Source organism: Stegostoma tigrinum, chromosome 42 (genome assembly GCF_030684315.1).
Source record: "Stegostoma tigrinum isolate sSteTig4 chromosome 42, sSteTig4.hap1, whole genome shotgun sequence".
NCBI lineage: Eukaryota > Metazoa > Chordata > Chondrichthyes > Orectolobiformes > Stegostomatidae > Stegostoma > Stegostoma tigrinum.
In genome coordinates, this window is record NC_081395.1 from 10,726,754 (window position 1) to 10,754,167 (window position 27,414).

General features: G+C 50.0%; 1 protein-coding gene across 2 annotated transcripts in view; it reads left to right on the top strand.

Moving 5' to 3' along the window:
• The window catches only part of LOC125449256 (neurexin-2-like), a 1,112,849-nt gene extending 1,088,748 nt beyond the window's left edge, over positions 1-24,101 (top strand). For both annotated transcript variants that reach the window (XM_059641436.1, XM_059641437.1), the window contains 2 exons: positions 3,465-3,543; positions 22,948-24,101. In XM_059641436.1, coding sequence (XP_059497419.1) covers positions 3,465-3,543; positions 22,948-24,089 — 1,221 coding nt within the window. In that variant the 3' untranslated portion in view covers positions 24,090-24,101. The remainder of the gene's footprint in view (positions 1-3,464; positions 3,544-22,947) is intronic.
• Positions 24,102-27,414: the final 3,313 nt, after the last annotated feature.

Consider the following 27,414-nt stretch of genomic DNA (forward strand, 5'->3'; position numbering starts at 1 on the left):
CATTACCTCTTCCTGAGGAAGACAATCAGCCAGAGCCGTGTTGAACAGGGGAGAAGGCTTCAGAAGCTGAATAGCCTATTCCTGCTCCCATTTTGTTTGTGCACGCGACTCAAATAAACAAGAACAGAAAGTCAGAACTGTTCATTTCTCTATCGCCTTTCACCACATCAGTAGCCAATTGTAAAATGCCATCTTCTAAATGCAATGTAACTGGTCAAACTAGTCAACACAAAGCGAAACACAATTTGTTCAAATCCTACAGTTAAAATACAACAAGAGAAAGAAGAATTAAGAATAATTTGACTGTATGGGAAAGCTTAATTGAATAATAGATATAGACACTGCTACTAATGAGCTGTTCCAATGCAGTCACATCCCATAAACACACCCCTTGGCAAAAAGGCTAATTCAGGAAAACAGATTTTGTCTCACTTAGCAAACTGGGAAGTTACAGCTTTTGGCTGTAACAGAGAGACAGAAAAAGATAGTTTCCGCATTTTCAAGCCTACAACAGCAACTGCTTAAAACTAAACCTAAAAATCAAAATAAAAACTAGAAATGCTGGTTCTGTGGGAGCTGGCCACACCCAGCCAGGCTTCTTCTATTGTTCCAATTTTAAAAAAAACCCAAGGCCTCACAAGCTGTTTACTCTATTAATTTTGACACCCCTGCCTTACAGCCTGTCCTCAAAAAAAAAGGACAAAACACACTCTGAAAGACACAGTATCTTCACAGCTCTTTCCTTGCACGTGCACAGTGCATGGGCTCTGACCAGCCAGCTCAGAGCCAGTCCCTAGAATGAGGAGAATCTCTCAATCTCCTGTTTATAGCAGTCAGTCAGGGCTCCCTGATTGGGCCAGGTTAACACACGCAATCAGGGATCTCATACTCAATGGGATCTACCTGGCCAACCTCGTTCAAATCTTTACAGAAGAATCAATGTGACGAGAATGATGATGACAAACCTACTCTCTGTGTAATGCCCAGCTCCCAGTAATAAGGGGCAAGAATGATGAGCACAGATTTTGCTTTCGATTAAAAATTTTCCTTATAATTAGTTGCATAATTCATGGATGCGCTGTACAGGTCCCAGGAGACATGTCATCACTTTGAGCGTGTTAAGTGAATCGAAGCTGAGAATGAGTGATGATTCTCATTAGATGAAAGGGCGCAGTGTCTGAAGGGGGCACAGGGGCAAGATTCCACCCCCACCTCAGGCTTTATCCAACATTCAGTTAAATCACGGCTGATCTATTGACCTGACTCGGTTCCTTTACCAGATAGAGGTTGGGGGAGGGATTGGTGTGGGTCTGCTAATTAACCCTTTAACTATCTCAGAGGTGAAAGGGGTAAATTATGGCCTGGGCCTGTGCTCCCTTGGGTGCAGAAGGTGAACCTACCGAGGAGCTCAAGACAATTAACTAGAACTAGTTTAGGGTGACTTTACAGTCTGCAAATTAGTTCCAGGAGAGATGTTAGGGTGTACAAAGGGAGGTGGTGGTTTGAAACTCTCTTCCGCAAACAGCAATGGATGCTGTATCAGATTTAAAATTTAAACCCGAGACCCATCAAGGTATTAAGGGATACGGGCCATAGGCAGGAATATGGAGTTAGGCACGGGGGCGTCATAATCTCATTGCATGGCAAAACAGGCTCGAGGGGCTGAATGGCCTACTCCTGTTCCCATGTTCCTGTAAAGAATTGGATTTCTCCTGGGAGTCAAGAATGGGGAGAATGGCAGTGCAGTGGTAACCTTGAGTTAATGATCCAGACAGATTAACAAACCATTGCACTGGGGTATGTGTACAAATCCTGTTGCAGCAGCTGGTGAAGTTTAAATACAAATAATTAATTCTGGAATTATTTTCAGTGATTGGGAAAATCTCTTCTTGTGTTTTTCATTGCACGTCATTCCCATGCTCCTGATCTTTGGGCACCTGGTGCAGAGGGGTGTTGGCATATCCAAGGATGTTCCTCCATGGGTCTGTTCTTGGGTCGGGCTGGCTACAAATAGGTTCAGGCAATGGGGAATGGAGGGGTTCATCTCTGCCAGCTGTCTGCCCCTCCATCGGGGTTACATTCGCACCTGGGTGCCCCTGGGGAGAGGGAGCACGTCATAGAGCTGTACAGCACAGAAACAGACCCTTCAGCCCAATTCGTCCATGCTGACCAGATATTCTAAATTAAACCAGTCCCATTCGCCAGCATTTGCCCCATATCCCTCTAACCCCTTCCTATCCATGTACCCATCGAGATGTCTTTTAAATGCTGTAACTGTACCAGCCTCCACCACTTCCTCTGGCAGCTCATTCCACACACGCACCACCCTCTGTGGGAAAAAGTTGACCCTCAGATCCCTTTTAAATCATTCCCCTCTCACCTTAAACCTATGCCCCTCTAGGTTTGGACTCCCCCCCCCCCCACCCTGGGGAAAAGGCCTTGGCTATTCACTCTCTCCATGCGCTTCCTGATTTTATAATGGTGTCCATCCATGTTCTCAATGCCTTTGGAGAGAATTGGGCACTGTGGTGGGGATGGGGGCAGGGAATGTGGAGAGCTTTATTTCCCCCTCCAGCTTAATTTTAATTCAGTCCCTTTCCTGTCACCCCTCCTCACCTTAGGTGGCCTGCATTGTCCGTTGTGGACTTTGCTAGCAAACAGTCAAGTGGCCACTCGGGTGTCTTACTGGAAATGTTTGTTCATCAAAAAATAAAAGACACGATGATTTTGGTGGCAGAACTGCACTTAATTGTGTGTGAAAACATTTCTGGGTATCAACAGTAAATCTAGGATTGAAATTTGCCTTCAGTGAGCCATTACCGTGAATAATGAGCCAGGATGGTCGAAACAGAGGCCAGTTGGTCCTTTCAGAAGATACTTAAGAGTGAACTCACATGGCTGTGAGATCTGGTGTCACGTGTAGGGAAGGTGATGGTCTGCGTTATTATGGCTGGACAGTTAATCCAGAAACAGGTAACATTCTGCGCACCTGGGTTCACGTTCTGCCATGGCATATGGTGGAATTTGAGTTCAATAAAACACTGGAATTAAGAGTTTAATGATGACTATGAATCCCATGCCAATTGTCGGGGAAAACCCCCATCTGGGTCACAAATGCCCTTTAGGAAAGGAAGCTGCCATCCTTACCCAGTTTGAGTTTACATGTGACTCCTGGCCCACAGCACTGTAGTTGACTCTCAGCTGCCCTCTGGGCAATTAGGGTTGGGGCAATAAATGCCACCTAGTAGGAAAGCCCTCAACCCATGAACAAATAAAAGAAAAGGGCCAGACCAGGTAAGGACAGCAGATTAAACGGGCATGAGTGAACCCGATGAGGTTGTGTTTTTTAAACGAATATTGATGATGGTTTTAGTGTCACTGAGAATTTCAAGTTGAGATTTAATCCTGCGAAGCCAGCACACAATGCTGTCCTAAACGCGATGTTCTGGTGCTATCACTTTCAGAACACTGACGATATCCTGGTAGCTTCTGCGGAGTGCCCGAGCGATGACGAAGACCTGGAGGAGTGCGAGCCCAGCACGGGTGAGTTGAGGAACTCGGGGCGCTCTCGCCTTGACGAAATTTGAGTGGATTTTTTTTCTCTTGCCTTCTTTTCCACCCCCACCCTTCCCATTTCGAGTTATGCACCAGTGATCGCCCCCGTTGGCACACGCAGGCTCCCCTTGCGGGGTGCGAGACGAGGTTCCCATGCACGCTCGCTGCATTCAAGGGCTTAATGGGCTAAAGTTACAAACAGAAGCCTTCCCCCAACCACCCTGCACTACATTGAATCCTCCGTGTGGGATCGATTGACCACAAAATGGAAGGAGTTCTAGCCATTCAGCAGTCAGACACCTTGCTTTAATGCTCCGACAGTGCGGCGCTCCCTCAGCACTGACTCTCCGACAGTGCGGCGCTCCCTCAGCACTGACCCTCAAACAGTGCGGCACTCGCTCAGCATTGACCCTCCGACAGTGCCCACAACCTCAGCACTGACCCTCTGACAGTGTGGCACTCCCTCAGCATTGACCCTCCAACAGTGCCCACTCCCCCAGCATTGACCCTCCGACAGTGAGGCTCTCCCTCAGCACTGACCCTCCGACAGTGCGGCTCTCCCTCAGCACTGACCCTCCGACAGTGCCCACTCCCTCAGCACTGACCCTCAGACAGTGCCCACTCCCTCAGCATTGACCCTCCGACATTGCAGCGCTCCCTCAGCACTGACCCTCCGACAGTGCCCACTCCCTCAGCACTGACCCTCAGACAGTGCCCACTCCCTCAGCACTGACCCTCAGACAGTGCCCACTCCCTCAGCATTGACCCTCCAACAGTGCGGCTCTCCCTCAGCACTGACCCTCCGACAGTGCCCACTCCCTCAGCACTGACCCTCAGACAGTGCCCACTCCCTCAGCATTGACCCTCCGACAGTGCAGCGCTCCCTCAGCACTGACCTTCCGACAGTGCCCACTCCCTCAGCACTGACCCTCAGACAGTGCCCACTCCCTCAGCATTGACCCTCCGACAGTGCAGCGCTCCCTCAGCACTGACCCTCCGACAGTGCCCACTCCCTCAGCACTGACCCTCTGACAGCGGCCGGTCCCTCAGCACTGACCCTCTGACAGTGCGGCGCTCCCTCAGCACTGACCCTCTGACAGTGCGGCGTTCACTCAGCACTGACCCTCTGACAGTGCGGCGCTCCCTCAGCATTGACCCTCCGACAGTGCAGCGCTCCCTCAGCACTGACCCACTGGCAGTGCGGCGCTCCCTCAGCACTGACCCTCCGACAGTGCGGCGCTCCCTCAACATTGAGCCTCCAACAGTGCCCACTCCCTCAGCACTGACCCTCTGACAGTGCAGCTCTCCCTCAGCACTGACCCTCCGACAGTACCCACTGCCTCAGCACTGACCCTCTGACAGTGCCCGCTCCCTCAGCACTGACCCTCCGACAGTGCCCACTCCCTCAGCACTGACCCTCCGACAGTGCCCGCTCACTCAGCACTGACCCTCCGACAGTGCCCGCTCCCTCAGCACTGACCCTCTGACAGTGCCCACTCCCTCAGCACTGACCCTCCGACAGTGCCCGCTCCCTAAGCACTGACCCTCCGACAGTGCAGCGCTCCCTCAGCACTGACCCTCCGACAGTGCGGCGCTCCCTTAGCACTGACCCTCCGACAGTGCAGCGCTCCCTCAGCACTGACCCTCCAACAGTGCCCACTGCCTCAGCACTGACCCTCTGTCAGTGCAGCTCTCCCTCAGCACTGACCCTCCGACAGTGCCCACTGCCTCAGCACTGACCCTCTGACAGTGCCCGCTCCCTCAGCACTGACCCTCCGACAGTGCCCACTCCCTCAGCACTGACCCTCCGACAGTGCCCGCTCACTCAGCACTGACCCGCCGACAGTGCCCGCTCCCTCAGCACTGACCCTTGACAGTGCGGCGCTCTGACCCCCTAACTCTGTGATTTTGTACTACATTATAGGTGCCATATAAATGTACTGATGATCTCATTTTCCCAGCGCCACCTGCCCACCTAAAGCCAAAGATTTTCACCCTGCCACAGGAATGGTGGGATCGAACACAGCTCCCTGGCGTATTAGCCTGGATTACAAGTCAGATAATATTTTGCTACTGCGCTGTGTCCCCTTTCAATCTGCCTTCTTGAACGCGTGCAGAGAGTCGGGTGTGGGACAGTATTAGAGGGAGAGAATGCCCAGATTTTAACGCAGCTACACTGAAGGAACAGGGGCACTTTACGAAGTCAGGAGTGGGATGGCATTCACTGCGAGAGGATTAGAGTACATAAGCATCTTTTCCCAGTGTACAGGGCTTTGGTGAGACCACTCTTGGCTGCGGGAGTGTCCACCTTCATTTCTGGGCTACGAAGGTTCGTCCGATGGGTGAGTTGAAGTGGGATGGAGTTTTGATGAACAAAGGGTGAGGAGGTGGGTTTGACAGTATAGGTGCTGAAAGGCAGAGAAGAGGTGCCACGGTGCCACTGGGCAATTATCTCTACAGATGCAGGTTCAAATCCATCCACGGCAGCGGACAGTATTTAAACTTGCTTGATGAAACCTGTCATATAAACGTAGCTTCAGCGATGGTGAATATGGCGACTGTCATTAAAGCCACATCCTGGCCCCTTTAGGGAAGGAAATTTGCCGCCCTTACCCACACATGACTCTAGGCTCCACAGTGAAGGGGCTGATTCTTAGTTTCACACCCCCCCCCCACCCCACCACCCCCGACATGGGTCACGCAACATACTTAGAACAAGGGGCAATTACAGATAGGCAACAAATGCTGGACTCTCCAGCGGGCACCTCAAACCTCCCCACTCCCCTCCCAGTGAGTGTAGAACTGTACTGTGTAGGAGCAGCTAGATATGTTGGGACTATTTTCACTGGTGTGTAGGAGGTTGAGAGGTGACTTTATAGGGGTTTATAAAGTCATGAGGGTTATAAACAGGGTGAATAGCCAAAGTCTTTTTGCCCTGGGTAGGGGGAGTCCAAAACTAGAGGGGCATAGGTTGACGGTAAGAGGGGAATGATTTAAAAAGGGACCTGAGGGGCATACAGAGAGCGGTGCGGGTATGAAATGAACTTCCAGAAGAGACGGCTATAATTACAACATTCAATAGACATTTGAGGAGGTGCACAAACAGGAAAGGTTTAGAGGGATGTGGGCCAAATGCAGTCAAATGGGACTAGTTTCATTTGGGAAACATGTCAGCACGGGACATCGGATATGATCTGGCCCCCTGGCCATGGCGTAGTGGGACCCTCATGTTGGGAAATGACAGAGATAACCATTTTGCTCACAGCCAGCTCCCCCCGAGCGCCAATGACACAGCCCCTCCGTGGGCTTTGGTGATGTTGGCCAAGGAGGGGCAGGTATTGGCACCAAGGCACAGGAAGAATTCCCTGATGTTGCCAACCCCTCCCCGCACCTCAGCTCTTACAAGCATGCGTAAGAGACAAGACCTTGTTCAGAATATCAAAGTTGAGCCCAAGTATTTTTTAAAAATTGGAAAAACATGGGGAGGGAGAGGCGATAAACAGTTCTGGGGGGGGGGGGTGGCAAGATGGGTTCAGACATGTACGAGGTTTGAGTGGCAGAATGGGTTGCAGGGGCAGAGTTGCCTTCCTGGGTACCCCAGCCAGTGGGATCATGACACCCGTCATGCTCACAACCATGGAAAGGGCAGGCACGCAGGTTCGGGGCGCTCTCGCAGGCCGTCAGCCCCCGGCTGGTGGGGCAGAGATGGCTGGCTCAGGCACAGGCTGCTTCATAGTCTCGTCGGATGCTTTTCTTGCCTGAGACCTGACTGTCCCCTGCACCTGCCTCCGGCACAAAGCGCCTGCTGCCCTGTGTCCTAACCCACAGATGCTGAGTTTCACCTACATAATTCTCTCTCGGTGCCCGAAAACACACTGGCTTTTACAACCTATCCTCCTCCCCTCCCCTTTGTCCATCTCTGGAGCTCTGACTCGTGTTATTTTCCTTGGACTGTCAGACTCTGAGGGGGTGACCTTTTGGAAGACTATAAAATCATGCGGGGTATAGATAAGGTTACTGGTAGGTGTCTTTTCTCAAGGATGGGGGATTTCAAGACAAGGCATATTTTTAAGGCGAGAGGAGAGAAATTTAAAGAAGTTTTTTAAATGGAAAGTGGTTTGTGTGTGGAATGACTGTCCTGAGAAAGTGGTGGATGTACAGTTACGATGACTAAAAGACATTTGGATAAGGACATGAACCAGGAGCAGGCAGGTGGGACTGGTTGAGTTTGGGATTATGTGTGGCATGGTCTGGTTGGACCAATGGATCTGATTCTGTGCTGTATGACTCTATGTGGAGCTTGGATAGAGTGAATAGCCACGGTCTTTTTCCCCCAGGGTGGGGGGAGTTCAAAACTAGAGGGCAAAGGTTTATGGTGAGAGGGGAAAGATATGAAAGGGGCCTGAGGGGTAACATTTTAGAGGGTGGTGCATGTGTGGAATGAGCTGCCAGAGGAAGTGGTGGATGTGGGTACAATCATAACATTTAAAAGGCACCTGGATGGAGACGTGAAAAGGAAGGGTTGAGAGGGATATGAGCCAAATGCTGGCAAATGGGACTAGATTAATTTAGGATAATTCAGGTCAGCATGGATGGGTTGGACCTAAATTACAACTGTATGACTCCTCCCCAGAACCTCTGCCCTCTTCCCCATTTCCAGCCTCATGAGCATTCCCACCCACTCCACCATTGGTGGTCGTAGCTAAGCCCTGGAATTCCTCCCACTAAACTTCCTTTCATGCTGTCTCTCTCCGCCTTTAAATGTTCCTTATAATTGACTTCCTCGACGGAGCTCCTCCTCAGCAGTACCTAATATGTGGCTCATGGTCAGAGTTAATCAGAGTGCCACTCGGATGCTATGTGAATGCAGTTGTACTTATTGTTCAATAAAAGGCATCAGAGAGCTGGGCACCTCCTGGACGCAGCTGAGATGGATTCCAAAGTGGGTTGTAAAACTGTCAGGCTCATCTTCATCTCAGCACTAAATTGTGAAATTTATAAGACAGGCCGACATGGGAAACAGAGTAAATTACAGCCCGAAATCACACTGCAACTTTGATTACATTGAGACTCGAGGCAATTTAGACAGCATCATCATAAAACTACTCGAGCATGTTCAGCATCTGATCTATTTGCTAGAAGTAAGTGTGCGCGTGTCAGTGAGTGTGTGCAATTGTGAGTATGGCTGTGCTCGTGTGTTTATGTGTCTCTGTGTACGTATGTGTGCATATGTGTACGCGTGTGTGTGTGTGTGTGTATGTTAGCGCATGTGTGTGTGTATGTGCATGTATATGTGTGTGCGTGTCTGTGCGTGTGTCTGTTTGTGAGTGTGTGTATATGTATCTGCGTGTGTGTGGGCGTCGTATATGTGTGCGTTTTTGTAAGTCTGTGTGTGTTTGTGTGCGAGTAAATGTGTGTTTGCCTGTGAGTGTATGTGTGTGTGTCTGAGTGTGTGTGTGTGTGTGTATGGTGTCTATCTGTGTCTTTGTGTATGTGTGTGTGTGTGCATGTGTGGTGTGTATATGTGCCTGTGTGTACGTGTGCGTGCGTGTGTATGTACGTGATCTCAATCTTAAACAGGAGACCCCATGTTCTGAGAAGAAAATCCTTAACTGAACCCTCTCCCACAGACAGGAGCAAACTGTCCACATCGTGCGGGGTGTGGGGTATATCAGAGACTGTTACAGTGAGGGGTGTGGGGTATATCAGAGAGAGTTACAGTGAGGGGTGTGGGGTATATCAGACAGTGTTACAGTGAGGGGTGTGGGATATATCAGAGAGTGTTACAGTGAGGGGCGTGGGTTATATCAGACAGTGTTACAGTGAGGGGTGTGGGGTATATCAGAGAGAGTTACAGTGAGGGGTGTGGGGTATATCAGACAGTGTTACAGTGAGGGGTGTGGGATATATCAGAGAGTGTTACAGTGAGGGGCGTGGGTTATATCAGACAGTGTTACAGTGAGGGGTGTGGGGTATATCAGAGAGTGTTACAGTGAGGGGTGTGGAGTATATCAGGGAGTGTTTCAGTGAGGAGTGTGGAGTTTGGGGTATATCAGTGAGCGTTACAGTGAGGCGTGTGGGGTATATAAGAGAGTGTTACAGTGAGGGGTGTGGGGTATATCAGAGAACGTTTCAGTGAGGGGTGTGGGGTATATCGGAGAGGGTTACAGTGAGGGGTGTGGGGTATATCGGAGAGGGTTACAGTGAGGGGTGTGGGGAATATTAGAGAGTGTTACAGTGAGGGGTTGCGGCATATCAGAGATTGTTACAGAGAGGGGTATGAGCTATATCAGAGAGTGTTACAGTGAGGGGTGTGGAGTATATCAGAGAGTGTTACAGTGAGGGATGTGGAGTATATCAGAGAGTGTTACACTGAGGAGTTTGGGGAATATCAGAGCGTGTTACAGTGAGGGGTGTGGAATATATCAGAGAGTGTTACAGTGAGGGATGTGGTGAATATCAGAGAGTGTTTCAGTGAGGAGTGTAGAGTTTGGGGTAAGTCAGAGGGTGTAACAGTGAAGGGGTGTGGGGTATATCAGAGAGTGTTCCAGTCAGGTGTGTGGGGTATATCAGAGATTGTTTCAGTGAGGGGAGTGATGTATATCAGAGCGTGTTACAGTGAGCGTTGTTGGGTACTTCAAAGATTTTAACAGTGAGGGGTTATGGGGCATATCAGAGAGTGTTTCAGTGAGGAGTGTTGATTGCGGGGTATATCTGAGAGTGTTACAGTGAGGAGTAAGGGGTATATCTGAGACTGTTACACTGAGGGGTGTGGAGTATATCAGAGTGTTCCAGTGAGAGATGTCGGGTATATCAGAGAGTATTGCAGGTAGAGGTGTTGGGTATATCAGAGAGTGTTACAGTGAGGGGTGTGGGGTACATCAGAGAGTGTTACAGTGAGGGGTGTGGGCTATATCAGAGTCTGTTGCAGTGAAGGGTGTGGGGTATATCAGAGAGTGTTACAGTGAGAGGGTATGGAGTATATCAGAGAGTATTGCAGTTCGGGGTGTGGGGTATATCGGAGAGTGTTACAGTGAGTGGTGTGGGGTATATCGGAGAGTGTTACAGTGAGGGGTGTGGAGTATATCAGAGAGTGTTACAGTGAGGTGTGTGGGGTATATAAGAGAGTGTTACAGTGAGGGGTGTGGGGTATATCAGAGAGTGTTACAGTGAAGGGTGCGGGGTATGTCAGACAGTGTTACAGTGAGGGGATTGGTGTCTATCTTACAGTGTTACATTGAGGGAGAATGAGCGATATCAGAAAGATTTACAATGAGCTGTGTGAGGTGTTTGGAGAGTGTTACAGTGAGGGGTATGGCCTCTATCAGAGAGTGTTACAGTGAGGGGTGTGGGGTATATCAGAGTGTTACAGTGAGGGGTGTGGGGTATATCAGAGAGTGTTACAGTGAGGGGTGTGGGGTATATCAGAGAGTGTTACAGTGAGCAGTGAAGGATATATCAGAGAGTGTTCAGTGAGGGGTGTGGGGAGTATCAGAGATAGTTACAGTGAGGTACATGGAGTCTTTTAGTCAGTGTTACAGTGAACGGTGTGGGGTACATCAGAGAGTGTTACAGTGAGGGGTGTGGGGTATATCAGAGTGTGTTGCAGTGACGGGTGTGGTGAATATCAGAGAGTGTTACAGTGAGAGGTGTGGGGTATATCAGAGAGTGTTACAGTGAGGGGTGTGGAGTATATCAGGGAGTGTTTCAGTGAGGAGTGTGGAGTTTGGGGTATATCAGAGTGTGTTACAGTGAGGCGTGTGGGGTATATCAGAGAGTGTTACAGTTTACAGTGTGGTGTATGGGGCATATCAGAGAGTGTTTCAGTGAGGAGTGTGGGGTAAATCAGAGCGTGTTACAGTGAGGAGTGAAGGGTGTATCAGAGAATGTTACAGTGAGGGATGTGGGGTATATCAGAGAGTGTTACAGTGAGGGGTGTGGGGTATATCAGAGAGTGTTCAGTGAGGGGTGTGGGGAATATCAGAGATAGTTACAGTGAGGTGCATGGAGTCTTTTAGTCAGTGTTACAGTGAGGGGTGTGGTGTATATCAGAAAGGGTTACAGTGAGGGATGTGGGGTATATCAGAGTGTGTTACAATAAGGGGTGTGGGGTATATCAGAGAGTGTTACAGTGAGGGGTGTGGGGTATATCAGAGAGTTTTCCAGTGAGGGGTGTGGGGTATATCAGAGAGTCTTACATTGAGGACTGAAGGGTATATCAGAGAATGTTACAGTGAGGCGTGTGGGGAATATCAGAGTGCGTCACAGTGAGTGGTGGAGGATATATCAGAGAGTGTTACAGTGAGGGATCAGGGCTATATCAGAGTGTTACAGTGAGAGGTGTGGGGTATATCAGAGAGTGTTACAGTGAGGGGTGTCGGGTATATCTGAGAGTGTTACAGTGAGGAGTGTGGGGTATATCAGAGAGTGTTACAGTGAGGGGTGTGGGGTATATCAGAGAGTGTTACAGTGAGGGATCTGGGCTATATCAGAGTGTTACAGTGAGTGGTGTTGGGTATATCAGAGAGTGTTACAGTGAGGGTTGTGGGGAATATCAGAGTGCGTAACAGTGAGTGGTGTAGGATATATCAGAGAGTGTTACAGTGAGGGATCTGGGCTATATCAGAGTGTTACAGTGAGAGGTGTGGGGTATATCAGAGAGTGTTACAGTGAAAGGTGTGGGGTATATCAGAGAGTGTTACAGTGAGGGGTGTCGGGTATATCTGAGAGTGTTACAGTGAGAGGTGTGGGGTATATCAGAGAGTGTTACAGTGAGTGGTGTTGGGTATATCAGTGAGCGTTACAGTGAGGCGTGTGGGGTATATCAGAGAGCGTTACAGTGCAGGGTGTGGGATATATCAGAGAGTGTTACAGTGAGGGGTGTGGGGTATATCAGAGTGTGTTGCAGTGACGGGTGTGGTGAATATCAGAGAGTGTTACAGTGAGGGGTGTGGAGTATATCAGGGAGTGTTTCAGTGAGGAGTGTGGAGTATATCAGAGAGTGTTACAGTGAGGGGGCGTGGTGTATATCTTAGAGTGTTACAGTGAGGGAGAATGAGGGATATCAGAAAGATTTACAATGAGCTGTATGAGGTGTTTGGAGAGTGTTACAGTGAGGGGAGTGGCCTCTATCAGAGAGTGTTACAGTGAGGGGTGTGGGGTATATCAGAGAGTGTTACAGTGAGGGGTGTGGGGTATATCAGAGAGTGTTCAGTGAGGGGTGTGGGGAATATCAGAGATAGTTACAGTGAGGTGCATGGAGTCTTTTAGTCAGTGTTACAGTGAGGGGTGTGGTGTATATCAGAAAGGGTTACAGTGAGGGATGTGGGGTATATCAGAGTGTGTTACAATAAGGGGTGTGGGGTATATCAGAGAGTGTTACAGTGAGGGGTGTGGGGTATATCAGAGAGTTTTCCAGTGAGGGGTGTGGGGTATATCAGAGAGTCTTACATTGAGGACTGAAGGGTATATCAGAGAATGTTACAGTGAGGCGTGTGGGGAATATCAGAGTGCGTCACAGTGAGTGGTGGAGGATATATCAGAGAGTGTTACAGTGAGGGATCAGGGCTATATCAGAGTGTTACAGTGAGAGGTGTGGGGTATATCAGAGAGTGTTACAGTGAGGGGTGTCGGGTATATCTGAGAGTGTTACAGTGAGGAGTATGGGGTATATCAGAGAGTGTTACAGTGAGGGGTGTGGGGTATATCAGAGAGTGTTACAGTGAGGGATCTGGGCTATATCAGAGTGTTACAGTGAGTGGTGTTGGGTATATCAGAGAGTGTTACAGTGAGGGAGAATGAGGGATATCAGAAAGATTTACAATGAGCTGTATGAGGTGTTTGGAGAGTGTTACAGTGAGGGGTGTGGCCTCTATCAGAGAGTGTTACAGTGAGGGGTGTGGGGTATATCAGAGAGTGTTACAGTGAGGAGTGTGGGGTATATCAGAGAGTGTTACAGTGAGGGGTGTGGGGAATATCAGAGAGTGTTACAGTGAGTGGTGTGGGGTATATCAGAGTGTGTTACAGTGAGGGGTGTGGGGTATATCAGAGAGTGTTACAGTGAGGGGTGTGGGGTATATCAGAGAGTGTTACAGTGAGGGGTGTGGGGTATATCAGAGAGTGTTCAGTGAGGGGTGTGGGGAATATCAGAGATAGTTACAGTGAGGTGCATGGAGTCTTTTAGTCAGTGTTACAGTGAGGAGTGTGGTGTATATCAGAAAGGGTTACAGTGAGGGATGTGGGGTATATCAGAGTGTGTTACAATAAGGGGTGTGGGGTATATCAGAGAGTGTTACAGTGAGGGGTGTGGAGTATATCAGAGAGTGTTACAGTGAGGGGTGTGGGGTATATCAGAGAGTTTTCCAGTGAGGGGTGTGGGGTATATCAGAGTGTCTTACATTGAGGGGTGTCGGGTATATCTGAGTGTGTTACAGTGAGGGGTGTGGGGTATATCTGAGAGTGTTACAGTGAGGAGTGTGGGGTATATCAGAGAGTCTTACATTGAGGGGTGTCGGGTATATCTGAGAGTGTTAGTGAGGGGTGTGGGGTATATCTGAGAGTGTTACAGTGAGGAGTGTGGGGTATATCAGAGAGTCTTACATTGAGGGGTGTCGGGTATATCTGAGAGTGTTACAGTGAGGGGTGTGGGGTATATCTGAGAGTGTTACAGTGAGCATTGTGGGGTATATCAGAGAGTGTTACAGTGAGGAGTGTGGGGTATATCAGAGTGTGTTACAGTGAGGGGTGTGGGGTATATCAGAGAGAGTTACAGTGACGGGTATATCAGAGTGTTACAGTGAGGGTTGTCGGGTATATCAGAGTGTGTTACCGTGAGGGGTATGAGTTATATAAGAGAGTGTTACAGTGAGATATATCACTTAAGGTTACAGTGAGTTGTCTGGGGAATATACGGTTACCATGAGGGTTGTGAGTTATGTCACACAGCGTTACAGTGTGGTTTCCCTGGACTGACCTATCCCCTCTCTACCTCCCCACCTATACTCTCTCCACCTATCTTCTTTACTCTCCATCTTCGGTCCGCCTCCCCCTCTCTCCCTATTTATTCCAGTTCCCTCTCCCCATCCCCCTCTCTGATGAAGGGTCTAGGCCCGAAACCTCAGCTTTTGTGCTCCTGAGATGCTGCTTGTCCTGCTGTGTTCATCCAGCTCCACACATTGTAATCTTACAGCGAGGGGTGTTGGGTTAATCAGAGAAAGCTACAGTGAGGGGTGGGTGTTATATGTGTGTATTACAGTCAAGGATGTGAGTTATATCAGTGTTATCTTGAGGGATTTTGAGGTACATCGGGAGTATTACAGTGAAAGGGTGTGGATTATATCACAGAATGTTACAGTAGTGTGGGTTATCTTAGTGATTATTACAGTGAAGTTTTCTTGTCTCTGCAAGCTACATGTTTTTGGGTTGCATCTGTTTTTTTGCAAGCCGTGATTTTTCTGCAGTTATAACAAGCTTTGCAATGTCAGTTTCAACGTAATAACTACTCCTCAGTTGACTAACAGTGACTAAGGAATCCTACCCTATTTTGAAAAGTTCTGCTTCCCCTGTGTTGTTCGAGATGCAGGATTCACACTCTTGCCTCCGAAGAAATGCTTCATTTGCTCACCAGGTGCCTATGTTTATTGAGTACAGGAACCAGCTTATCCCAGTGGTACCCCACTTTGGGGTCCAATGATGATTGTGCCATTTTGGATTTCTTCCAATCATCCGGTCTTCATTATAACAAGCACATGAAGCACTTGACAGTCCTGGGGATGGAGAGATAAAAAATTTGGGGAAGCAGAAAAATAGAATGAGTGAGAATTTGGCGATGGAATGTTGTGGAGACTGAAGAAAAAGAGTCAGAGAGATTTTCAGGTCAACGATGTGACGTATGGAGCTACGATCTGGAGATGACTTGCAGACTGAGGAATTGGAGATGGAGAGATAGAGAAAGTAGAAGATTGAAAATGGAGAAATGAAGGATTGGAGATTCTGGGATTGACAGCAAGGATTCTGAAAGGTTGAGCCAGAGAGAGGCACTGATGACAGGGGAACCAATTGAGTGAGGAATTGAAAATGGAGATGCAAAGAATGGAGAATTAGTAACGGAGAGATATGCAGAGGAATTGGATGCGCAGAGGTAGAAACAGAAAAGGAATAGACTTGTAGGGTAGAACAGAACAAGGATCAGAGATGAAGAAACAGAGATAAAATTTGAGGATAGAGAAAGGAACTGGATTTGGACGGAGATAAATTTGAGAAGGAGACATAGATGGGATATAGGGGATAGGATATTCGAGAAGGAGACATAGATGGGATATAGGGGATAGGATGTAGATACATAGATAGACTTATGGAATGGTAATGTGATACATACAGTGGGGGAATTGAAGATAAAGAAGTAGCCAAGTAAATAATTTTATGATGAAAGTGGGGAAAGAAGCAGTGAAGAATTAGATGCACCAAGTGGGAGATGGTTAAACAGAGTGAGTTTAAATCATTGAGATTTACAGCATGGAAACAAACCCTTTAGTCCAACTCATGCATGCTGACCAGATATCCCAATCTAGTCCCATTTGCCAGCATTTAACTTATATCCCTCTATTCATGTACCCATGGATATACAGACAGAGTAACAATTGTAGATTTGCTGGTAAACTAGACAGAGTGGACATTTTGGATATGTCATGACAAAGTGAGTAATGGGAGATGTAGAGATAGAGTATGAATGGCTGAAGATGACGATAGAGTGAAAGAGTGAGGATTCAGAGATGGATAGACAAAATGAGAGATTTGAAATGGATAGACAGAATGTTGGATTGGACAGACAGTGAAGAATTGGAGATCTGGATAGATTGTGTGAGGAAACAGTGAATGATTTGAAATGGAGAGCTGAACAAAATAGAAGATTGGACAGAGTGCAATAGAGTGACTGGAGAAGAGATAAACTGAGAAGGGACTGTAGATGGTAAGACAGAGTGAGATTTGAGATGGCACGATGGAGTATGGAGATTGACGGAAAGGCAGAATCAGGAATTTGAGATGGAGAGAAACAAAGTAGTGCGTTATTGATGGAGAGATAGAGTGAGGGATTAGAAACAGTGAAATGGATACCGAGATTGGAGAAAGACATAAATGTGAGATTGAAAATGGAGAGATAGACAAACCTGTGACAGGAAATGGTCAGAAAAGTGTCAGGTATTAGAGATGGGTTAAAAAGCACAATCGGGAATTTGAGATGAAGATAGCATTATAGCTTAAGAAATAGATTATGAGAGATATTGGTAATGGAGGAAGAGAATACGAGAGATTGAAGATAGAGATAGAATAGAACGGGGAATTGGTTATGGTGAATTAGATAGAGATGGACTGGAGGTGCAGAGACAGTGAGTGTGGCACAAAAGACTGAGAAACAGGCAGAGAAATGGACAAGTAGACGGAGTGAGGAATTAGACATACTGTGATGGATACAGCAGGGAATTGAAGCTGTAAGGATAAAATGAAGGACTGTAAATGGAGAAACAGATGACAGATTGTAGTTTGGAGATGGGAATTAGAGATGGAAAGATGGACAGAGTGAAAAACTGTACTGGATGGACAGATGGAAGCATTGGTGACAGAGGTAGTGAGTGAGATGGAAAGATAGCAAGATTGAAGGAATTGAAGACGGACAGATTGACTAACTGTGGCACTGGAGACAGAAGACAGAGAGTGAAACATGGAACATGATGAGGCACAGTGAATGAGGAATTGGAGAGATACAGAAAATTGGGATGAGATGGAGAGATAGAGTGAGGGACAGATGATCAAAAGTTATACAGAATGAGACTGGAGTTGGAAGGAAAGACAGAATAAGAGATTGGACATTTTGGCAGTATGTGCAACTGGAGATGAGGTAGTAGATACCTTGAGGAATTGAGGATACTGTGATTGACAATAATGAATTGGGGATGTATAGTGAGCAAGACATCAGGGATGAAGAGACAGACAGATTGCAGGTGGACAGATAGCACCCTTGGAGATCATCCACATTTAAGTCGAATGGAAACTTGGTAGATAGAGGGTGGAGAATATCTGAGGGAGGAAGCAGAAATGCAAATTATTCTTGGAAAAAGTATCTGTTAATTGGAGATGGGAAGATAAGAGGACTGAGGTATTGTATAATGGACTACTAATCAGAGCAAGACACTGGAGATAAACAGAATGAGGCACGGGTGACGGAGATAGACAGGCAAAGTGAAAGGCGGAAGACTGAGAGATAGTGAGGATTGAGACAGATGTAGACCTAATAGAGTATGGAAGGTAGTGTGGCAGAGAGTGAAGTATTGGAATTGGAGAAACAATAAATGAGGACTTTGAGCAGCCTGCTCTATGAACTAATGCAGTCAGGTTGCGACGAGCCTTCGGAAGCAACCCGAGTAGAAAAATCAACATGACATACTTTAACATAGGACTTTGAAACACAAATGACGTTGCCACCTATTCACGTACCATTGCTCACGCTTGTTACGAATGTTAAGATCTAAGGGCACAAACTTCAAAATCTGAACACGTAGCGTCAATGAGGAATGAACAAGAGGCTTTCCTTAGAGAGGCCGAAGAGTCATGTAGCTGAACTGTCGTACCACATCGAGCAACTGGGAGGATACAGGGTCACTTTCCCAGCGACAGTCATGAAAAGGGGTTGCAAATTATTCTCACAAGCTTTCTACAGGGGCTGTTAAGCCTGAATAAACCCCAACCCAATGCAAGTGAGGCAAACAGGGAAACTACGTCAAGCTGAGGACTGAGCCCCTGTTTGTCAGTTTGCCACAAGTGATCGCTGCTGCATAAATGCCATTTAATTTTCTGTTTCCTTCCCACTTTTGAAGAAAGTATTACACTGTTGGAAAGTCAAGCTGTGTGCCGTAAGACTCTTCATCATAAGATGGATAAAATTTCAAATACCGTCTGAAATTTTGGGAGGGATAGGGGTGGGGTTATGCAGGGTGGTTATCCACAGGTCCTGACCTCATTCCCTTCCAAAAATCTGAGGACCCCATCACGGTTTTGACTCGCTCACAGGAATTGCTAGCTCCTCACGAAGTGTACTGGCAAGGGCAACGGCTCCTGCAAGACTCCCACTCCAGGTGACAAAGGGTTAACTCTATAATTCAAAAAGCTGGCCAGTGCATCCATGTGCCAGCAGAATCAAGTCAGGGTCGAGTTAGACGCTTCAGCGAAGCTCATTCAATTGCCACCACCATACATTCTCCCTGAACATCTTAAACCTCCGCAACTTCCCACTGCAGGGCCTGATAGTTTATTCTCAAAGGGTGCAGGCATCAAGAATAAATTGGCACACCAATTCTGTACCCTGCATCTGGATCAAACTGGAGAAACACAACAAACAAAGCCACGATGAGAAAGTTGCCAGGGAAATTCATTGTAGTGGCCAAACAAACCAGTTGCTAACAATGCCTTCACTGCTCACTGAGACCCACTCATCTCTCTCTCTCCGGAAATATACAAAGAAATTTTGAGTTCCCTAGTTGTCTTGTCGCACCAGTCAAAGATGTAGCTTTCAATGCAAGAACATGCTTCCTAAAATGTTACTTGACCCATGGGAGGGCCTCTGATGACCCTCTACTGCCTGGTTCTTGTTATCACGGGCTCCAGTGATACACCTGCCCCGATTCCTGTAACACACAATGCATATTTAACAATAAGACAGACTGAGAGATGGCAGATGGAGAGATGCTATTACAAAAGAACCACAAGTCAGCATGGAACAGTACAGTAAGCACATCAAATACCAACCCTTTTAGCTGCTAACTCTCCCAAAAATTTCCAAACCATTTGTCCCCTAACTCCCAAAATGATCTTATCTCACAAATCCCCCCACTCTAATTATAGTTTGGATCCTTAAACAGACTCAATAAAGCCAATTCTTCCCATCGCCTAACTCACCACTGAAGATCATCTCTCTAGAGTCCAAACTCTCTGTAGAAGACCACCCGTCCAGATCCCTAACTCTTCTCAGTGGAGACAATCCCTGTAGTGCCCTAACTCCTCAAGGCCATCTCTTTCGACCTGTAATTCCCTCAAAGATGCTGTCTCTAATTGAAACCTGTTGATTCGAAGAATCTCATTCAGATTGGAAAGATGATATTCAAAGGTGGAACTCTGGACTGAATATGAATGTATTCCCAGACCAGAGCGGCTATCTAAGAGGACATCAGCTAGTAAACCATTAGAAACAAACTATAGTTGTCTAAACCAAATAGCAGGATTAAAGTCAGTTCTGGAAAGGACTGCCTCTGGTGTTCATGTTGACCTGCGCTAATTCCTAGTCTGATAACATTATAATTTTTAAGATTTGTAACCGTGGGTTTGAATCCCTCCTGTGTCTTCCCTGTCTGTTTTAGTCAACCATCAATCTTCCTGATTCTGACCATTAGTACTGCACAGCAACTCAATTATCAGTGCCACAGAGGCCATTCGGCCCATTAGTTTTGTGCTGATGCGTATTCGCCACTTGAACAACCTCCCACCCTCACTTCAAGTCAACCATCAACACATTTCTCTGGCTGCGAGGGTTTTAGCTAGTGTCTCATCACACATACATACGTTACTCACCTCAACCATTTCCCCACAATAGAAACGACCAGGTTGCTGCTGGTCACTTATGAGCAGCAGTCTTATACCAACAGCCCATACTTCCGGTCTCTCCCACCGATGAAGACATTTCTCTGCAATCCCCTGTATGTCCTTGGACATCTCAAAACCCAGTCCCTCAGTAGAGAAAAACCATCAGCTTCTCACCGGTCAGCATATGGCAGAAGTGAGGTGAAGGCTTGGCCAAATGTCAGCCATGATGAGGTCCTCGTGATTGGACAGCAGTGAGTCCAGGGCATGTGGATTTGTTCTTGAAGTCATAAAAGATGACTTGTACCAAAATGGTGTCTGCATTGAATATAACACAGCTGCTCGTGTATGACTGTAAATGTATATTCTGAAAATGATTTTCTGCCCTTTTTGCTACTGAGGGTCTCTCATGACAGAAAGAGATTTCAAACCACAAACTTAGCCAGGGACCAAGCAGTTGAGGGACCTGATAATCACGGGAACAAGATCAAGCCACGACCCAGTGCTGAATTGATATTACCACCTGTGTGTTTGTAAGACAGTGTGCGTGTACACGTCGGGGTGGAGGTTAGGCAGTGAAAAATGAGGACTGTCATCTGGACTGGTACCACCACAAAGCCTGCCGAAACCAACACACGCAACCACTCAGCCCAGTTTCCTATGGTGATAGCATCCGCCCAACTGAGTCTCCGGGCGGCCGAAACTCCGACCAACTGAGTCTCTGGGCAGCATACAGTCCACTCCGCCCAGTCTCCATTGTGACAGGGTCTACTCCACCCTGTATCAGAGTGACAGTCAGCTGGGAAGCCACGAGCAGGAGACGAAGGAGATGGAACCCAATGTCTCCTGTGGGTCATCTCCTGCAATCTTTTTAACAAACTTTTTTTTGGGGAGGAATATGTATTTGTGAACTGCGAGAGTCCCTGGCTAAGAAAAAGGAGGGAGTGAGGGTGGGCGGGCGATCAGGAGGGTGGGTGAAGGGAAGCCGTGGGGAAGCAAAGCGATATTAAAAAAATTAACGTAAACCTTTGAAGTCTCATTTCAACATCAAGCATTGCTTTTTCAAAAAAAACAAAAAAAAGAGAGAGAACTAGTCTCAGAAATATGTAGCGAAAAAAATTGAATTTTTCCCAGGACATTCTTATACAACTTTGTTTTTGTAATTTTTTTTCTTCATGCAAATATCATGGGCCCAAATTATTGATGTAAGTTGCCTGATTCCATGGTACGCTATTTTCTTTGTAAAAAAAGAGAGAGACACGTTTTAGGATTCTTTATTTTTTTTAAGAGGAGAAAAAAAGAAAAAACATCTTTTAAATGAAAATGTGATTTAGCAAACAAGTCTTTTTTTTAATATATAATATTGTTAGTGACAGTCTGTGTATTTTAAACTGCCGTCTTATTTTTTAAAACATAGATGTGAGACAGGGTTGTAAAGAGTATGTTTAACAGAAAAAGTAGATTTAACAGGAGAAAGTAGACTTAATGAGAATAAAAAGTAAGTTAAATGGGAACAAGTGGATTTAGTGGAAAAAGAGTACAATTAATACAAAAACAGGTTTATTGGAAAATACAGGGTAGAATGAACAAAAATACAGTAGGACTAGTAGGAAGAAACAGTAGGTTTAATGGGAAAAATGACTTTACTGTGGGGGGAATATGTGTAGAGTGAGCAGGGGGAAAAAAAGCAGGGTTAATTAATTAAAAATACGACTCAGAGAGAGAAAGAAAATTAAGTTTCAGGGAAAAAGACCAGGTTCAGGTGAAAAAAAGGGTAGGATTAACCAAAATAGAGTAGGTTTAACAGGGGAGGGGGGAAGGCAGGTTTAAAGGAGAAAAATCTATGAATTACAGAAAGAGAACAAGTTTAAAAAGCAAAGTAAGAGAGGTTTAACAAAAAAGAAGTATGAATAATGAAAAATTCAGTGGACTTTATGGAAAAAAGTACGATTAACAAAAAATTTCATGTAACAAATTAATAAAGATTGATGGAAACAATTACAATGAATGGATAAACAAGTGTAGTAGATATGACAACTTTTAACAAAGAGAGTGGGGGGGGGAGAGAGTAGTTTTAACGATCAAAATTATGTTTAACAGAAAAAAGGATTAACAGAAACCACTTGGTTCAACTTTTAATTTAAAAAACTACGTTTAAAAGGAGGGAGGAAAAGTACAGAAAAAAATAGTTTAATGGAAAACAGTATTTTAATAAAAAGAAATTTTAATAGATAAGACTATGTTTAACATAAAAGAACGTTTAATGTAAAAAGACAGAAGTTTTAATGGATACGACTGGGATTGACAGAAGGAAGAGAGAGATAATGTCAAAAGAGAGAGGATTTAATGTTAACGAAAAATTTTAACGGACAACACTAGGTTGAACAGAAAAAGAGACAGGTTTTAGTGAGAAAAGTGTAGGCTTTACGGGAAAAAGTTTAATGTAAAAAGAAGCTTTAATTGAAAAAGTAGGTTTAACAGAAAAAGGGCTTAATGTAAAAAGAGAGTTTAACGTAAAAGAGTAGGTTTGAGATTATGTTTAATAGAAAGAGCGAGCGGTCAGTCTTTTCGATTGTTGTCTATTCTTTTTCCTTCTTTTCGTGAGAAATAGTTTTTGAGATCGTTGAGTAGAGAAAAAGGAAGGAAAAAAATGTTTCTCTCTCTCTTTTTTGAACTTCTCTTCGGTGCTGACTTCTTGCGTGTTGTTTCTCTCTCTCTCTCTCTCTCTCTTTCCCCTTCCCCGGAACCCCATTTCTTTCTCTTCAGGGGGAGAGCTCATCCTGCCCATCCTCACGGAGGACGCGCTCGAAATCCCTTCGACGGTGTCCCGCTCCCCGTTCCCGGTGGCACCGGCGCCGACTTACCGGCCGTTCGTCCGCCTGCTGGAGTCCACCGAAGGCTCGCCGAGCCTGGGCTCCAAGATGGCGCCGCCTCCACCTCCTCCTCGTCGTCCTCCTCCTTCATCCTCCCAGTGCCCGGATGATTGCGTCACCACCACCACCGACGACGACGACGATGAAGAAGAAGAAGGAAAACAAAATGGCGGCGCCGACGACGCGGCGCCATCTTCTTCTTCATCGTCATCCTCTTCGGGCTACGGCTCGGGCGAGATCTTCGACTCCAGCTTCCCGCCGAGCGACGACGAGGATTTTTACGGCGCCCCGTCTCACCCGCTGGTCACCGACCGCACCTCGTCCTGGGGAGACCGGGGACTCTCCAAATCGAGGACGGGCGCGGAAGACGGCGGCCGCGCTTCCCCCAGGCCGCCTCCCCCCGACATCACCCTGTTGGTCACCGACAGCGTTCGCAAACTGCCCGCCGCTAAGCTCGATCCCCGGCCCCCGCTCCCTCCGCAGCCGACGGTTGTGATGACGGGCGGCGGCGGCGGCGGGGAGAGGAGGACTCGGGCCCGCCATCACCCGCCTCCTTCCTCCTCGGTACTAACCTCTCGCCCCGTGCCCACTGCAGGAGTGGAGCCGCCGACGACGGGAGGAGGAGGAGGAGCGGCGGCGGCGGGCGGGAGGCCGGGCCAGGTCGAGGTGGTGGTCCGGGAGTCGGGCAGTACCACGGGCATGGTGGTGGGCATCGTGGCGGCGGCGGCCCTCTGCATCCTCATCCTGCTCTACGCCATGTACAAGTACCGCAACCGCGACGAGGCGTCCTACCGGGTCGAGCAGAGCCGCCACTACATCGGCGGCGGCATGGGCGGCGGAGGAGCCTCGGCCCACAGTAACGGAGCCGCCCTCAAGGACAAGGCGCTGGCGGCCGCCGCCTCCTCCACCACCGGCTCCTCGGTCATTGCTAACAACATCACCTCGTCCTCGTCCACCTCCTCGGGGACGGGGACTGTCACTGCCAAGGCCATGAGCAAGGGCAAGAAAAACAAGGACAAGGAGTACTATGTGTGAGAGGGAGAGGAGGAGGGGGGGAGTGTGTGAGAGGGAGAGGAGGGGGGGGGAGTGTGCGAGAGGAGAGGAGGAGGGGGGGAGTGTGTGAGAGGGAGAGGAGGGGGGGGGAGTGTGTGAGAGGGAGAGGAGGGGGGGGGAGTGTGCGAGAGGGAGAGGAGGGGGGGGAGTGTGCGAGAGGGAGAGGAGGGGGGGGAGTGTGCGAGAGGGAGAGGAGGAGGGGGGGAGTGTGCGAGAGGGAGAGGAGGGGGGGGAGTGTGCGAGAGGGAGAGGAGGAGGGGGGGAGTGTGCGAGAGGGAGAGGAGGAGGGGGGAGTGTGCGAGAGGGAGAGGAGGAGGGGGGGAGTGTGCGAGAGGGAGAGGAGGAGGGGGGGAGTGTGCGAGAGGGAGAGGAGGAGGGGGGGGAGTGTGCGAGAGGGAGAGGAGGAGGGGGGGGAGTGTGCGAGAGGGAGAGGAGGAGGGGGAGTGTGCGAGAGGGAGAGGAGGAGGGGGGGGAGTGTGCGAGAGGGAGAGGAGGGGGGGAGTGTGCGAGAGGGAGAGGAGGGGGGGAGTGTGCGAGAGGGAGAGGAGGAGGGGGGGGAGTGTGCGAGAGGGAGAGGAGGAGGGGGGAGTGTGCGAGAGGGAGAGGAGGAGGGGGGGAGTGTGCGAGAGGGAGAGGAGGAGGGGGGGGAGTGTGCGAGAGGGAGAGGAGGAGGGGGGGAGTGTGCGAGAGGGAGAGGAGGAGGGGGGGGAGTGTGCGAGAGGGAGAGGAGGAGGGGGGGGAGTGTGCGAGAGGGAGAGGAGGGGGGGGGAGTGTGCGAGAGGGAGAGGAGGAGGGGGGGAGTGTGCGAGAGGGAGAGGAGGAGGGGGGGGAGTGTGCGAGAGGGAGAGGAGGAGGGGGGGGAGTGTGCGAGAGGGAGAGGAGGAGGGGGAGTGTGCGAGAGGGAGAGGAGGAGGGGGAGTGTGCGAGAGGGAGAGGAGGAGGGGGAGTGTGCGAGAGGGAGAGGAGGAGGGGGAGTGTGCGAGAGGGAGAGGAGGAGGGGGGGGAGTGTGCGAGAGGGAGAGGAGGAGGGGGAGTGTGCGAGAGGGAGAGGAGGAGGGGGGGGAGTGTGCGAGAGGGAGAGGAGGAGGGGGAGTGTGCGAGAGGGAGAGGAGGAGGGGGGGGGAGTGTGCGAGAGGGAGAGGAGGGGGGGGAGTGTGCGAGAGGGAGAGGAGGAGGGGGGGAGTGTGCGAGAGGGAGAGGAGGAGGGGGGAGTGTGCGAGAGGGAGAGGAGGAGGGGGGGGGAGTGTGCGAGAGGGAGAGGAGGAGGGGGGGGAGTGTGCGAGAGGGAGAGGAGGAGGGGGGGGGAGTGTGCGAGAGGGAGAGGAGGAGGGGGGGGGAGTGTGCGAGAGGGAGAGGAGGAGGGGGGGGGAGTGTGCGAGAGGGAGAGGAGGAGGGGGGGAGTGTGCGAGAGGGAGAGGAGGAGGGGGGGGGAGTGTGCGAGAGGGAGAGGAGGAGGGGGGGAGGTGCGAGAGGGAGAGGAGGAGGAGGGGGGAGTGTGCGAGAGGGAGAGGAGGAGGAGGGGGGAGTGTGCGAGAGGGAGAGGAGGAGGGGGGGGGAGTGTGCGAGAGGGAGAGGAGGAGGGGGGGGGAGTGTGCGAGAGGGAGAGGAGGAGGGGGGGGAGTGTGCGAGAGGGAGAGGAGGAGGGGGGGGAGTGTGCGAGAGGGAGAGGAGGAGGGGGGGGGAGTGTGGAGAGGGAGAGGAGGAGGAGGGGGGGAGTGTGGGAGAGGGAGAGGAGGAGGGGGGGGAGTGTGGAGAGGGAGAGGAGGAGGGGGGGGAGTGTGGGAGAGGGAGAGGAGGAGGGGGGGGGGGGGAGTGTGGGAGAGGGAGAGGAGGAGGGGGGGGAGTGTGGGAGAGGGAGAGGAGGAGGGGGGGGAGTGTGGGAGAGGGAGAGGAGGAGGGGGGGGAGTGTGGGAGAGGGAGAGGAGGAGGGGGGGTGAGTGTGGGAGAGGAGGAGGGGGGGTGAGTGTGGGAGAGGGAGAGGAGAGGAGGGGGTGAGTGTGGGAGAGGGAGAGGGAGAGGAGGGGGTGAGTGTGGGAGAGGGAGAGGGAGAGGGAGAGGAGGGGGTGAGTGTGGGAGAGGGAGAGGAGGGGGGTGAGTGTGGGAGAGGGAGAGGGAGAGGGAGAGGAGGGGGTGAGTGTGGGAGAGGGAGAGGGAGAGGGAGAGGAGGGGGTGAGTGTGGGAGAGGGAGAGGGAGAGGGAGAGGAGGGGGTGAGTGTGGGAGAGGGAGAGGAGAGGGAGAGGAGGGGGTGAGTGTGGGAGAGGGAGAGGAGGGGGTGAGTGTGGGAGAGGGAGAGGGAGAGGAGGGGGTGAGTGTGGGAGAGGGAGAGGAGGAGGGGGGGGGAGTGTGGGAGAGGGAGAGGAGGGGGGGAGTGTGCGAGGAGTGTGGGAGAGGGAGAGGAGGAGGGGGGGGGGAGTGTGGGAGAGGGAGAGGAGGAGGGGGGGGGGAGTGTGGGAGAGGGAGAGGAGGAGGGGGGGGAGTGTGGGAGAGGGAGAGGAGGGGGGGGAGTGTGGAGAGGGAGAGGAGGGGGGGGGAGTGTGGGAGAGGGAGAGGAGGAGGGGGGGGGGAGTGTGGGAGAGGGAGAGGAGGAGGGGGGGGAGTGTGGGAGAGGGAGAGGAGGAGGGGGGGGAGTGTGGGAGAGGGAGAGGAGGAGGGGGGGGAGTGTGGGAGAGGGAGAGGAGGAGGGGGGGTGAGTGTGGGAGAGGAGGAGGGGGGGGTGAGTGTGGGAGAGGGAGAGGGAGAGGAGGGGGTGAGTGTGGGAGAGGGAGAGGGAGAGGAGGGGGTGAGTGTGGGAGAGGGAGAGGGAGAGGGAGAGGAGGGGGTGAGTGTGGGAGAGGGAGAGGGAGAGGAGGGGGTGAGTGTGGGAGAGGGAGAGGGAGAGGAGAGGAGGGGGTGAGTGTGGGAGAGGGAGAGGGAGAGGAGGGGGTGAGTGTGGGAGAGGGAGAGGGAGAGGGAGAGGAGGGGGTGAGTGTGGGAGAGGGAGAGGGAGAGGGAGAGGAGGGGGTGAGTGTGGGAGAGGGGAGAGGAGGGGGTGAGTGTGGGAGAGGGAGAGGAGGGGGTGAGTGTGGGAGAGGGGAGAGGAGGAGGGGGGGGGGAGTGTGGGAGAGGGAGAGGAGGGGGGGAGGTGCGAGGAGTGTGGGAGAGGAGGAGGGGGGGGGGGAGTGTGGGAGAGGGAGAGGAGGAGGGGGGGAGTGTGGGAGAGGGAGAGAGGAGGGGGGGGGGAGTGTGGGAGAGGGAGAGGAGGGGGGGGTGTGGAGAGAGGAGGGGGGGGGAGAGTGTGGGAGAGGGAGAGGGAGAGGAGGGGGGTGA